General features: G+C 38.0%; 1 protein-coding gene across 1 annotated transcript in view; it reads left to right on the top strand.

Annotated features, from left to right (window-relative positions):
- Positions 1-4,508: 4,508 nt before the first annotated feature.
- Hfm1 (helicase for meiosis 1) overlaps positions 4,509-14,338 on the top strand; it is a 128,759-nt gene continuing 118,929 nt past the window's right edge. Inside the window, exons 1-2 of the mRNA XM_008826844.1 lie at positions 4,509-4,573; positions 9,640-9,752. Of these exons, the coding sequence (XP_008825066.1) occupies positions 4,509-4,573; positions 9,640-9,752 (178 nt within the window). The remainder of the gene's footprint in view (positions 4,574-9,639; positions 9,753-14,338) is intronic.

The raw sequence follows: 14,338 nt of genomic DNA, 5'->3' as shown, positions 1-14,338 counted from the left end.
TGTCTGGCTTTGATCCTAACACTCCTACTCCCCAGGAGGACACTTTAGCTGTATTAAGTCATACATTTTACTTGAGTTTACTGACTGGATAATCACAACCAGTGTTTCTGTTCAGTAGAGTAAAAACAAAAGAATAAAAACTGATTATTTAAAAAAAGAAAAATAAAACATCTAAATATCTTTGGAAGAAAGACATCATTGAAAAGCTATTTCACTGTTTACAAGTTTTCCTGTGAAAATGCTCTCTGCCAATCTTCACAGGACTTTAAGAAATTTAACATAATAATTTAAGTTTATATTTTGAGTTTGCAGCACAAGAACTCACTATTCAACAGGGCCAGTGGCTCATTCCAAGCACTAGGGAGGCAAAGGCAGGTGGAACCCTGTGAGATCCAGCCCAGCCTGGTCTACATGGTGAGTTCCAGGCCAGCTGGGTGTACAGGGAGACCCTATCTCAAAAAACAAAACAGGGGCTGTAGAACTGACTCAGCAATTAAGAGCACTGGCTGCTCTTGCAGAGGACCTGGGTTTCATTTCCAGCACCAACACGGCAGCCAGCAACTGTCTGTAACTCCAATTCCAGGGAAATGCTCTCTTCTGACCTTCATGAGCATTGCACAACAGGGGTGCACTTACATAAATGCAGACAAAACACCCATACACATAAAATAAAAATAAATAATTAAAAAACAAAACAAATAATAAACAAATGAAATAAATAAATTAATTAAATAATACATTTAAGATGCTTTTTAGGTAATAAGAAAATGGAAGTCCCATCTCTGAGGCCTAGCTGATGTCTTATGAGAAAGGCAGGTTGGACTGTGTTTGGATGGTGGTGGTCACGCAGACTCGGCTGTTAGAAGCGATATCATATGGTATGTCCTAATGCCTAAGATTAAGATCTTTACTTAATAAGAAGTGATGCATTGTTCAAAAGCAATTACCAATTTTTGTAGAAAACAGTTGTACCGGGAAGGGAGTTGCGGGGGTGGGGGGGGGGGGTGGGGGGCTGGCGATCCATTGCTTGGAGCTCAACTAAGCCAGGCTGGGGGCAGTTCGTTCAGACCTGCGGGTGAATCGGTGCTCAGCCTGCTAGCCTGGAGGTGTGAACTTGGAGCACAGACCTACCTCGGGAGAGGTGGGGGCCAGATGTGGTGTTAGCGGGTAGGTGGGGACCGAGGTGGCAGCTGGGCGGGGATGGGGGGCGTCGGAGAGGAGGACAGCCGCAGCTCGGCTTCCCGGGGTCATACAGCAGCTCGGCTGCCCATGGTTACGAAGGGAAGCGTGGTGAGGCCGCAAGGCCGTCGGGGCGCCTAGGCCGCATTCCTGTGAGGAGGCCGAGGCCTGCGCGCGGTTCCGGTTGCCCGCTGGAGGGCGGCCTCGCGCGTCCGGGAGGTGCCCGTCCCTGCTAGGGGTTGGCGCCCCCCAGACCGGAGTCGCCCCCCCTGAGCGAATGAGACCCTGGCTGCGGCCCAGGCCGGGGAAGGGGCGCCCTGGTGGCTGCTCTGCGGCCCTTAAGCTTTCACCTGAGGAGCAGCCGGGCGCCGGGCTTCCGTGTAGCTCAGGAACCCGGGGGGCCGCTCGCTCCAACTTCAGGGCCTCCTCCGCACGCACCCCGGGGATAGCGGCGCGGCCCTTTTGCGTGGGGTGGGGATAGCGGTGCGGGCCCCTTTACGTGGACTGGGGATAGTGGCGTGGCCTTTTTTCTGGCTTGCAGGAAGGCTTTGAGAAGCCTTAGCCCTTGTCAAATTCTCTGCGGTCTTCTGAGATAGTCATTCCACTGAATGTGGTCTTCGGCTCTTCACGGAGTAAAGATTTCTAGCAAGTCAATTATCTATGGATTATTTTTTTCACCCCTAGAACGTAGGCTAGCCTGGAACTCAAATTGTAGTCCAGCCTGGCCTCCTGCCTCGTATCAAGGTTTTGGGTTTACTGTGTGAGCCACTGCCTCTTAAGTATCTTTTCAAGTGTAAAAGTTATTAAGGAACACATAATCCGATGATTTATACGGTAAGTAAAGATTATAGGGAATTAAAAAATACTAAATTGTGGTCAATAGAATTAGAGAAAGGCGTGTGTTATTTTTACAGGCAACAAATTATGTAGTCACAAAAGAAGTTTCAGTATAAAATAAAAAATATTTGTGATGAGGCCGGTTGTTCCGCTCACCTTTAATCCCAGCACTCGGTAGGCAGAGGCAGGCGGATCTCTGAGTTTAAGGCCAGCCTGGTCTACGTAGTTCCAGGATAGCTGGGGCTATGGGGAGACCGTGTGTCAGAAAGACCACAAAAACAAAACAAACAAAAAAAACCTGTGATACTATCTATTGCATTTTTTAAGTGTTTTTGTACACATACTGAAACCTTTATTGTTTGCTTGTTTGTTTTGAGATAGACTCTCCTGTAGCCCAAACTGACCTTACTCCGTCCTTGAACTACGAGTCCTCCTGTCTCCACCTCCCCAGTTATAGGGATTATAGGTTCCTACCATCAAGCCTTGCTCGGAAACAAGGACTTTGTAATGAATTTGGAAAATCTTAATCTAAACCTACAACTGTAATTCAAAATTTAGCATCTCCTTATATCACAAACTTAAATCCTTTTAGGGACTGTGTTTTTAAAAATGATATATTTACATGATGAAAGTTCCAAATTCTTCATCTGTTAGAGCCTTCATGGTATGACTCTATGAATCCTGAGCTAGAAAAAAAAAATTCACATTTTTAAACTGAATATTAACATTATGGTAAATTGGTTAACTGAAAATTATTTTTATTAAAATTATTTTATAAATGGATTGCTCATTCATTCCACAATGAATTTTTATGGATCATCTACTAGAACTAGAAATAAAAATTTCTTGTAGGCAAAGACAGGCAGATCTCTGTGAATTTGAGGCCAGCCTGGTCTACTTAGTGAATTCTAGGCCAGCTAGGGCTACATATAAAACCCTATGTTAAAAAAAAAAAATCTTGCAACAGTATTTTCTGTTTATGTAGGAGTTTTTTTTTTGTATAGTTACAACAGTTAAAATTAGCTTTAATTTCTTGTTATATCCAATGTCTTGTATAATAAAGAATTTAATCACATAAATGTTAGCCTTATGATTTTCTGCTTAAAATAAGAGGTAGCAGAGCCTTATAAACATGATTGGATGAGTTTTAATTTATTAGATTTTTGTTTTAGTTTTATTTTTAGTTCTGTGGATGTGCGTGAGTACTGGTGCCCATGGAAGCCAGGGGTATCAGATTTCCTAGAGTTGGAATTACAGGTGATTGTGACCGTCTGACATGGGTACTGGGACCCATGGTCCTCTGGAAGAGCAGTACATGCTCTTAACTCTGAGCCATCTCTCCAACCCTAATTTATTAAATTTTTGTTGATTAAATATAGTTCTAAAACTAGACAGGAAACATTTTGTTACTTTTTGGACAATACAGTGTTAATTAGCATAGTTTTTCAGGTGACTTTTCAAATTCTAAAATTGTTGACATAAATAAAGATGCTAAAGATCTGTAACCATATTTCTGAATGACTCCTTTGTATCCTGCCCTGTTATTTTAGGCTGTTTATCATGCAGTCAAATTGGTTTTTCAGACATTTATAAAATTATACTTACTTTAGTTTTTAACTAACTATTTTTGTTGATGATTGGGTGATTAATTAAAATAAAAGGGACAGTTAAATATGGGGTGGGAAACCTATAACTAAAACAATGGGAAAAAATCCTACAATATTCTGGCTCAGTAACAACAGGCCTAATGTATTTGTGGGTTTTAGCCTTCTCACCTATAGTATTTGTCAAGAGGTACACATGGAAATATCCTTCCTCCCAGGATGATTCCTACATGTATTTTATTTCTTTATTCGAGAGGTTTCAACATTGGAGACTTATAGTCTAACATGATAATAGGTTTTTCTCCATGAGATGGTACTCATGTCATTTTAAAATTTTTAATTTCTGTCCTGAGAACAAATTTGTAATGTCTTGACTATCACAGAAGAAATGGAAATGTAATGCATGTTTTATTATTTGTGCACCTAGTTTATGTTTCAACCTATAGAATGCTCTATTATGTTTCAGAATTTAGACAAAAATGAGATTGATTTTGGTGTGCAATCAGGCAGGGAGTCTTTGAAATTAAAAAAGAGTAATGTATGTTTTTAGCAATGGTGACCTATACTCTGCAGGATGGGTAAGACTTTGCCAGCTGAAGAATGGAAGAAAATACATTTTAAGTATTGATAAATATGAAGAGAGAAGCACAAGTGTGAAAACGTGAATGAGCGGAGAACAGCAAACAATGTATTCCCTTATTGAGGCACTTTCAAGAAAGTCACAGAAGTCAAAGCTCAAAGAATTGTCTTTAATTATATTTTAGAAAGCATTCTGGGAAATTAGTGATTCTGATCTATCCAGAAGTAGTTTCCTAACATCTTTGTAAATTAAATATAAACAGCCTTTTTTATACCTTGTAGATTTATGGCAAAATCCAGTTTTCAACAATGCTGAAATCAAGTGATTGTTTTTTTCCAGTGGATAATTTGTTTTTCAGTAGCCTGGATGAAAAGTAAGTGTTCCTTAAAGAAGGGTTATCTGGTATATTATTTTTGTTTTTATAATTTTAATTTTTCTCTCTGGTAACCAAACAAAAAATAAATGTTCAACAGATTGACATTTCATTTTTATGTTTAGAAAACATGGAATTCTGATATAAGGGAGTAACTAAAGTTTACAATCTTAAATGTTGTAGTTTGAGATAAATTCTGTTTCTTTGGATTCCATATCTGATTTGTCAAATGATTGTTGGCCACAATAAAGACTGGACGTAATGGTCAAAGAACAGGACAGGAAGTGATGGCACTTTTTGGAAACAGAATGGACGTTGTTCCAGAGGCCAAATGAGGTAGACAGATTCAGTGTAGGCATGAAACAGATGCAGAAATAAAGCTGTAGGACCAAAGGCAACAAGAGTAGAGAGTAGGCAGTCTGTGGAATGCCTGCTTTTACAGCTTGTCACATTTGGATTGCTCTCTATATTCTGAGTTTTCTGTGTATTTTTTCTATTGTATTTTCCTGTATTAATGAGACATTTCACTGTTTTCATTCATTCAGTATCAGATATTGATTGAGTACTGAAAGGATATGAAAAGTCCTTAAGCTATTTTAGATATGGTTCAGATAAACACATATATGGAAAGGCCATTGATAAGTAATGTGATGTGTATTTACCCAGACAGAGACACTTTTGATCGTGAATGAGTATGTTTAACACAACACAAAATCAAAAATATGTTGAAGAGAAATGATAAGCATATATTCATGCAGTGGGCTTTTGTACTTAGAAGGAAGATCATTGCTAGATGGTCAAGGACAAGCTTTTTCATAGAAGGGACTTCAGAAGGCTTTGAGGGATTTGATCATTCTTTTAGCAGAGAGAAAGTAGGCGCTGAAGGTAGAATGTTAACAGAAAAGGAGAAAGAGTGGGCTGGAGAGCTGACCCAGCAGTTAAGAACACTGTCTGCTCTTGCAGAGGACCTGGGTTTGATTCCCAGCACCTACATGGCAGCTAACAACTGTCTGAATCTGTAGTAAAAGGATTCCAAAACCCTCCTCTGACCTCCATGGGCACTGCACAACATGAGTGTATGTACGTGCATGCAGTGTACTTACGTGCATGTGTATAAGGGTACTTATACACACAAAAAATAAAAATAAAAATATTTTTAAAAGAAGAAAGAATGGAGATGGGATAACTTCCTATGCTTTTAAGAAATAGTATGTAGAGATTTCCTGCAGTATCTGATTCATAAAGGAGATGACGTGAGACATAATCAGAAGTTAATTGAGGGTGGACTGTTGTACATGTTAAATAACAGAATAAGAATCTTGGATATGGGACTGGAGAGCTGGCCCAGCAGTTAAGAGCACTGGCTGCTCTTGCAGAGCACCCAGATTCAGTTCCCAGTACCCACATGGTGACTAACAACTATCTATAGTCATATCCAACTCCAGTTCTGACACCCTCTTCTGTCCTCATGGGCACTGCATAACATGGGTGCATATACAAACATGCAGACAGTACACTCATACACATAAAATAAAAGTGAGCAAAAAATTTTTTTAAAAAGAATCTTGGATATAAATATATATTGAAAACTGGAATTAAGGGACTGGAGAGATGGCTCAGCTGTTAAGAGCACTGACTGCTCTTGCAGAGGACCTGGGTTCAATTCCCAGCACCTACTTGGCGGCTACAAACGGTCCTTAACTCCAGTTCCAGGGGAATCCGATGCCCTCTTCTGACCTCTGTAGCATTGCACAACACAGGTACAGTCACATACATGCAGGCAATACACTCATACACATAAAATAAAAATAAAAAATTAAAAAAATATTGAAAAGTGGAATTAAGTCAGCAAGTACTTCTTGAATGGCATATTATGTTAAGTACTACTGATAGAAGTGGAAATGAAAACAAAACTTGTAGATATTTATAATCAAGTAGTATCAGGTTACCTATTTTCCTAATTCTATCTGAATTTCTATTATTTGCCTTCATATACATACAGCACAAGGACAATGAGAAATGTATGGTGTGTCTATAAGAAGAGAAAAAGGAGAAAATCTTTGAGAAAATGTGGAGATTTCTTGGAAAAAGTAGAATTTGTTCTGGGCTTTGAATATAATGTCTAGTGCCTGAAACTGCAGCTAATATGTGGCCTCAATAAATGTTTATTGATTGAATTGATTAATGGATGAATAAAATAGTAGAACTTCTATAGATTGATGTGGGGATGAGGAGGATATAGAACCAAAGAGAGCAAAGGAAATATCTTTGAACAGAAATGAAGAGATGCAAGAGCTGGAGAGGTGGCTTAGCAAGTAAGAGCTCTAGCTACTCTTACAGAGGACCCAGATTCAGTTCCCAGCACCCAGATGGCGGCTAACAACCATACCTCTGTGGGCATTGCATGCATTAGTGCACTTACATACATGCAAGCAAAACACTCATACAATAAAAAATAAATATAAGTAAATAAAAATTTAAGTGACGAGGTACAGAATGTATTATCTAGTTAGTATTGTGTTCATCATCTTTGTGTCACTGTGAAAAAAAATACCCCAAATAAATAATTTATAAAGGTTCATTTTGGCCCATAGTTTGGAAGTTATGGTCTGTTTATCTGTTGCTTTAGGGCACATATGTTATGGTAGAATTATGTAGCAGAGGAATCCCTCATCTTATGGCAGGTAGGATGCAAAGAGAGATAAGAAGCCAGGACCCCATTATCTCCTGCAAGGACACACCTTAATGACCTAACTTCCACCTTCCTTCCCTCTTCAATTTCTAAAAGGTTTCACCACCTCCCAACAGGCTGACAGCCAGACCTTTAATATGGGCTTCCGGAGGAAATGGATGGTTAGTTTTGTCAATTTGACACAATCTAGAATCACTTGGGAAGGGATTCTCAATGTGGAATTGTCTAGATAAGGTTGGTCTGTAGACATACCTATGAGGGATTTTCTTAATTGGGCTTATTGAGGTGGAAAGACCAAACTGAATGTGGATAACACCATTTCATGGGCTGGGCCCTGAACTGATAGAAAAATAGAGGGGGAGCTGAGTGCAGGCATGAATGCATTAACTTGTTCTTTGCTCTTGACTGTGGATATAATATGATCAGTTCTCAAGCTTCTGCCACTGTGACATCCCCATCAGGATGGACTGTAACCTGGAACTGTGAGCTAAAATAAAGCTAAAATGTGCTTTGGTCAGGCTGTTTTGTCACAGCAATGGAAAACAAAACTACCCTAACTCTAGCAAATATATAAGAAGTAATTTAGTTTGGCCTTACTAACATTATGTGTAGGATAATAATATTAAACTGGTCTAAGCCCATTGGGAAGTTTGGCATTATTTGGAAGCCAATGAAGGATTTTGAATGGAGTAGTATGGTTAAAAAATTTATGAAATTAATATGCTAAGAAAATGCAAAATGTATTAGAAAGCCATGAGACAGTGAAGGTAGTTAATATACTGTTCTTAATCAAACATGAGTTGATTAGAACTTTGGTTAGAACAGTGACAGTAGAAATATGAAGAAATGATTACAAGAAGCATTGTAAGGAAGATCTGATGTGTGTCTGTATATACATTGCAAATATGCTATTGCTTGGGCCTTGGTGACTGGAAGAATAATGGTTCCCCTAGAAAAAAACAGGGAAATCATAAGGGGGATTTAATTTTGTGAGGAGCCAGATGTCTGCCTGTAACTCATTATCTTCTTTCTTAGATTTTCTGAAATAGTTCTTATGCAGAAAGAGTTAACATAGCAGGCCTGAACTACTATACTTAAAAGGCCTACTTACAAGATTTGCCTTTGAGTGTAGTCTGAGAACTTAGATTTCAGGAAGTTTCCCATCATTAACTGATAATAGTGGCTTACTCTGCATAAACTGTTTATACCAATAATAGGACTTAGACTGAAAACCTGCTTCTGGAATTCTGGAAGTTATATGTCAAACAGGGGATGCTTATGTGACTAGTCTTCAATTAAAAACCCTGGCACTGACTGCTTTATAAACTTTCTTCATTGGTAACTTTTCATGTATATTGTCACAACTCATTACTTAGAAAATTAAATATGTCCTGTGAGACTCCAGTAGGAGATGACCTGTGGGAACTTGTGTATGGTTTCTTCAGACGTTGGCCCCAACCTAGATGTACAGCTATATGCTCAGTCCTGTGAATCATCCTAGGGAGTGATCTTGAGGATCCTTTGATACCCTAAATTTCAAATGTTCTGGCTTATTGTTAGACAATCTGTCAAACATAGATAACGTATTGTAGTTTTTTTATTTGAAAAATAGGACCATAGTAGCTATGTAGGTGCTATGAGAGACAGAAAAATAAGACAACCACATCAGAGACCTAAATATCCTAAATGAAAATAATACAATCATTGGGTTGAGTATTGGCAGTAATGTATGGTGCTCTTCTCAATTGTATTTCGTTAAAGTAGTATCTTGACAGAATCACAGCTGAAAGATAAAAGGGGTTAAAGGTGCCAACAGAGGGATAAAAACTCACAGTTACTGTAGACTTGTAAAGTGATTTTCAGTTTCAGTTGTAGATTTTCTGTGATTTGTGGATGGTTTTAGATCAAAAATATTCCAGACAGGCCATTACTTTTTAATAATGTTACAAAAATAATCTAGAGTACAGTAATGGTGTCAATTACATGTTTATGACCCATGATTATGGGTGAGATAAGTGACAATTTGTTACATGCAGTAGTTCAAATGCTAACATTTGAGAATAATTTACTACTTAAAAAATATATTGGAACCAGGTTTAAGATTCTGTCATTGGCACCTAAATTGGAGAAAATGAGATAGAGTTACAATTATTATTTAGGTAGCATATCTCACACAGCAGTGTCATTAACCCAGGGGCACAGAGGGAGAAGATATTGAAAACAGTGCTATACAGGGGTAAAGCAAAACAGCAGCAGAAAGATCGTTTATGGAATGGTTATCTAAGAGTCAGTATTTGAGTAATGTTTAATAAACACATAGTTTCTGATGTTACATCCTTGTTAACATATATTCACATTTTTCTGTTTCATATAGCTTTCCAGTTAATGAAAACTCATTGGATTGGTTTCTCTCTCCAGCTCCACTGATTTCAGAAATTCCAGATACTCAAGAGTTAGAGGAAGAAATAGAAAGTTATAAACAATTAGGTAAATTATCAAGTTTCTTATGATGCCAAACTCATCTAGTTCATGTTAGTACTAAAAAACTGAGCTAAAACATTAAAATATTAATTTCTTTATTTTAATAAAATAAAAGTCAAATTTTTCTCTTACTTAAAATCAGGACCATACCATCAGATTTTAAGACCTAAAACATTCACCTTTTTTATACATACATACATGTACGTACACATAGTATACAAGACAATATCACATACTTATTTGTACTGCTATTCTATGAATTTTTTCGCTTGCCTCTTAAACTTTTGTTACTGTTCACTTTTGCCTTGTTCTTTACTAAAAATAAGATTTTCTGAAAGCCATATTTCTGAAATGTATTCGGTGCAAAAGTCAAGACTTAGATTATATTTAGTTTGAGATCATTTTTCTGAAACTCAAAAACAAGCATGCTCAGGCTAGGGATACAGTAAAGCATATGCTTAGTGTGCATGAGGGCTGGAGTTCCATACCCAACACCACAAAAAAAAATCTTAAAACAAGCATGCTCAATATGTGTTATCTAATATGATAATATTTAATTTAAAATATTTTATTACTCTTCATAATTTAAATATTTTTTGCATATGAATTAATATAATCTTTTTTTTGAGACAAGCTTTCACTGTGTAGCCTTAACTGGCCTAGAACTTGCTATATAGACCAGGCTGACCTCAAACTCACATAAATCAACCTGCCTCTGCCTCTTGAATGCTGGAATTAAAGGCATGCATCACCACATCTGGCCAAATTTGCATAATCTATAATATATCAAGTAACATAGCATATATACTATATCTATTACTTAAGTATGTGTATATATATATATGTGTGTGTGTGTGTATTTATAGTATTGACAGGGAGAGGATAAAGTGGTAACTTCTAAGTCCTGTTAAATCGTGTGTGCGCGCGTGCGTGTGTGTGTGTGTGTGTGTGTGTGTGTGTGTGTGTGTGTGTCTGTATTTTGAGACAGGCTCACTATGTAAACCGGGCTAGTTTTCTTTTTAATTTAATTTTTTTGTGTGTATGACTATATTTCCTGCATATGTGTAAGTGCATCATGTCATGCAGTGCCTGCAGAGGTCAGAAGGCATCAGAGTCCCTGGACCTGGGGTTATGGACAGTTGTTAGCTACCATGTGGGTGCTGGGAATTGAACCCGGGTCCTCTGCAAGAGCAGGCAGTGCTCTTAACTGCTGAGCCATCTCTTCAGCCCCAACTAGGCTAGTTTTGAACCTTTGGTAACTATCAAACCTCAGCCTCCAGAGTCCTGATATTACAATTTTAGTGAGACTTTTAAACTTCCTCTAAAGTTCCTACAGATTCTTTTTTAAAATTTTTCTTATGCCAGGTGTGGTAGTGCACGCCTGTAGTCCCAGCACTCGGGAGTCAGAGGCAAGTGAATCTCTGTGAGTTCAAGGCCAGCCTGGTCTACATAGTGAGTTCCAGGCCAGCTAGGGCTACAGGGAGACCTTGTCAAGAAAAAATCAAAAAGAAATTATTTATTTTTATTTTTTTGTGTATGAGTGTTTTGCTTGCATGTAAGTATACCTGTGTTGTGCAATACCCACGGAAGCGAGAAGATGGCATCTGAACCCTGGTGTTGGAGTTACTCATCTATGTTAGCTGCCATGTGGATGCTGGAAACTGAGCCTGGGTTCTCTGTAAGAGCAGCCAGTACTCTTTAACCACTAGGCCATCTCTCTAGCCCCTCCTACAGGTTCTAGAAAAGTCTCTGTCCTTCAAAATTCTGTCACATTGGTGGAAACATTTTTATCTTGATTTTAGGAGGAGGATTAGAGAATTAACAGCCTTATATATTTTAGAATTGAATCATATTCAGTTGCCTTTTGTATGATTGGTCATTGCATTTCTGCATATAAATTAAATAAACTTTAAACCTGCAAATTACTTGTATAATTTTATTGTTTGTTATAGCTAAAATAGTCAAAAGTTTTTTTATTTATTTTATAGGCCATGAATTAAACCTATTTTTTTTTAAATGATCTCTCTTTGTAGCCCTGACTGACCTAAAACTCAACGTGTGACCAGGCTGACTTCGAACTCACAGAGATCTGCCTGCCTCTGTCTCTTGAGAGTTGTGACTAAAGGCAGGCACTACCATGTCTAGCCAAACCTATTTTATAATGTAGGTTCTCTATAAATTTTACGTTTAACCTTAATAATTATGAATTCCCTTCAGAAACAACCATATATAGTTTATAAGCAGTAGAATAAGTTACCTTATTATTGAACTAATTATTTTAATTTTCATTTTAGCTAGTAAACTCTTTAGAAAATTTTTTCTTCTTTTTGTTTTTTTATTTTTAAAAAATTTTTTTAGGACTACTATCCTCAGGCCTCTTGGGAGTTTATAATGAGTAAAAGATTGTACAAGCGTAATGGTTCGTCTGTGGACCTGGAAATGTGTGGCCAATTTTGGGGGAGATGTGCCCTAGCTCAGAGGGATGTTGTTGGGTGGGTTAATGCTGTTGTGATGAAATGCTTCTTCTAATTAAAAAAAAAGAGAGGAAAAAAAATTTTTTTAGAAGAAGCATTTCATTACAGCTTTAACATAATAAAAGTTTCCAGAGCAAAGATGCATCTCTTTCAAAAGTGGTTATAAAATTTGTAGGTTCGCTGTTGAATTAATACAGTTATACAATACTGAACTCAGTATAAGCCCTGTAAGCTGTAAAATTGAATGACTTTTTAACCTTTAAAAAAGATCTACATTTCATTTTAAACTAATTATTTCTTACAGAAAGACTCATTGTTTTTGCTAATAACACTGAGATGTTGGTGCATGCGTATCTAATCTGTATGTATCTGATTATTACTGGTCATAATCAGTTACACTTGGATCCTTGGCACCTGTGTATTTCTATAAAGTCATTGGGTAGATTTGAATGGTAATGTTTATCACGTCTACTAATTGATATAAATTTTTTATGCTTCCTCCTCAAATATAATTCATTTTTTAAAATTTGTTGATTTTGAGTGTGTGTGTGTGTGCGCGCGCGTGTGTGTGTATATCACAGAACATCCCAAATCATCTTATTCAACTATACACCCACTTCCCATATGGCACCCTCCCATAGCCTCCCTCACCCCACTAGAGCCCTTATAGTCTGTTATCTCTGGTACTGACTGTTGTGTTGTCAGCACCCCAGCCATTCCCCATTACTTGTCCAACTGGACAATCTAGTTAGCCTATCTAGAGGTCTTTGTTTTAGGAAGGTCAGCTGTTCCTCATCTAGTAGCAATCAGTTGTCAATATTCCTTTAGATAAGATTGGGGTCTGCTATTCGTTTTCGCAGTTCTATGCCGGGTTTCTAATCTGGGAGTCCCTTGGGCCATTCTGACCAACAATTCAAAAGAAGGTATCTCCTATCTGGCATTGTTGCTTGTTATGTAGCCTTTAGCTATACATATTGACTCTTAAAAAATTATATTGGCCCCTTTAATCTTTGGTTATACTTTCCTTTTGGGTGTTAAAGGCCATACAGTTGGCCCCGATAAACCAATTTATTTTTACTCTTAAGGCCGTTTGAGGATCTGTTCCAGGGGTCACATGGGTTCAGGAGGAACCCTGGCTCATTTCTTTTACCAGTTCCACTTATGTGAAGATAAGTCAAAGTTCCTTATCGATCATGGCTGTCTTGGCTTAAAAGCATGGAGGAAATGATTCCTCTGTGTTGACCCCCCTCTTTGTAGATTGAACACTGGTTCAAGTTCATCTTGTGGGGTTTCCTCAGCCTCCTTGATCAAGAGGACAGGTGACACACCACAATCACAGGGCATTTTGAGAGATGCTCATAGTCCACTGGAACTAGTTGACCTAGGAGGGCAATGAGCAAAAACTGTCCTTTATGTCCCTCTGACCAAATTAGTATAGGCCTCAAAGTATGTCTGTTAAACATCCAAGAAGGTTAGTTCCACCAGTCTGGTACTCTTAATTACTGTGTGCCATGTAGATCAATCTTGGGCAAAAACCAATTGTTCTCAGATAAACCTTGCCTAGATATATATTTCTTGATTTGGTATGTATAATTTGTCAGTAGGTTGATGGACTAATGTGGTTCCCTCTGATTTTGAAAACTAGCTAGGCATTATTTATCTTTAACATTGTCTAACCCCTCAATCATAGTTTCCCCAATTAAGGTGCCCACATTTTCGCCCTTTCTCCCTTAATAATACCCTTCTCCTATAGTCCTATCTCTCTTGAGCTCCTTCTTTACCTTTATCCCCTGGGTTCCTTGTATATCCTTGCCTCCCCCCTCCCTTAAACTAACCCAGTTTTTATCCATATCTCTTCATTAATGCCTGTTTCCTACTGTTCATCTCTTTCAGGTTCTTTCTTTTCCATTACCTCCTTGATTCTTTTCCATTATCCCGGTTCCTGTAGTTATGTCTGGATACATACTCACTTACCAGGAATTGGTGCTAGGATCCACATATGAGGGAGAACATACTTCGATTTTTTTTCTGAGCTCTGTTACTTCACTTAGTATAACAGTTTCTAGTTCCATCCATTTACCTGCAAATTTCATGATTTCATCTTTCTTTACTGCTGAG

This window comes from Nannospalax galili, unplaced genomic scaffold (genome assembly GCF_000622305.1).
Source record: "Nannospalax galili isolate Female #2095 unplaced genomic scaffold, S.galili_v1.0 scaffold451, whole genome shotgun sequence".
Taxonomy (NCBI): domain Eukaryota; kingdom Metazoa; phylum Chordata; class Mammalia; order Rodentia; family Spalacidae; genus Nannospalax; species Nannospalax galili.
Note: the sequence above shows the minus strand (reverse complement) of the source record. Positions and strands in the feature narration are given on the sequence as shown.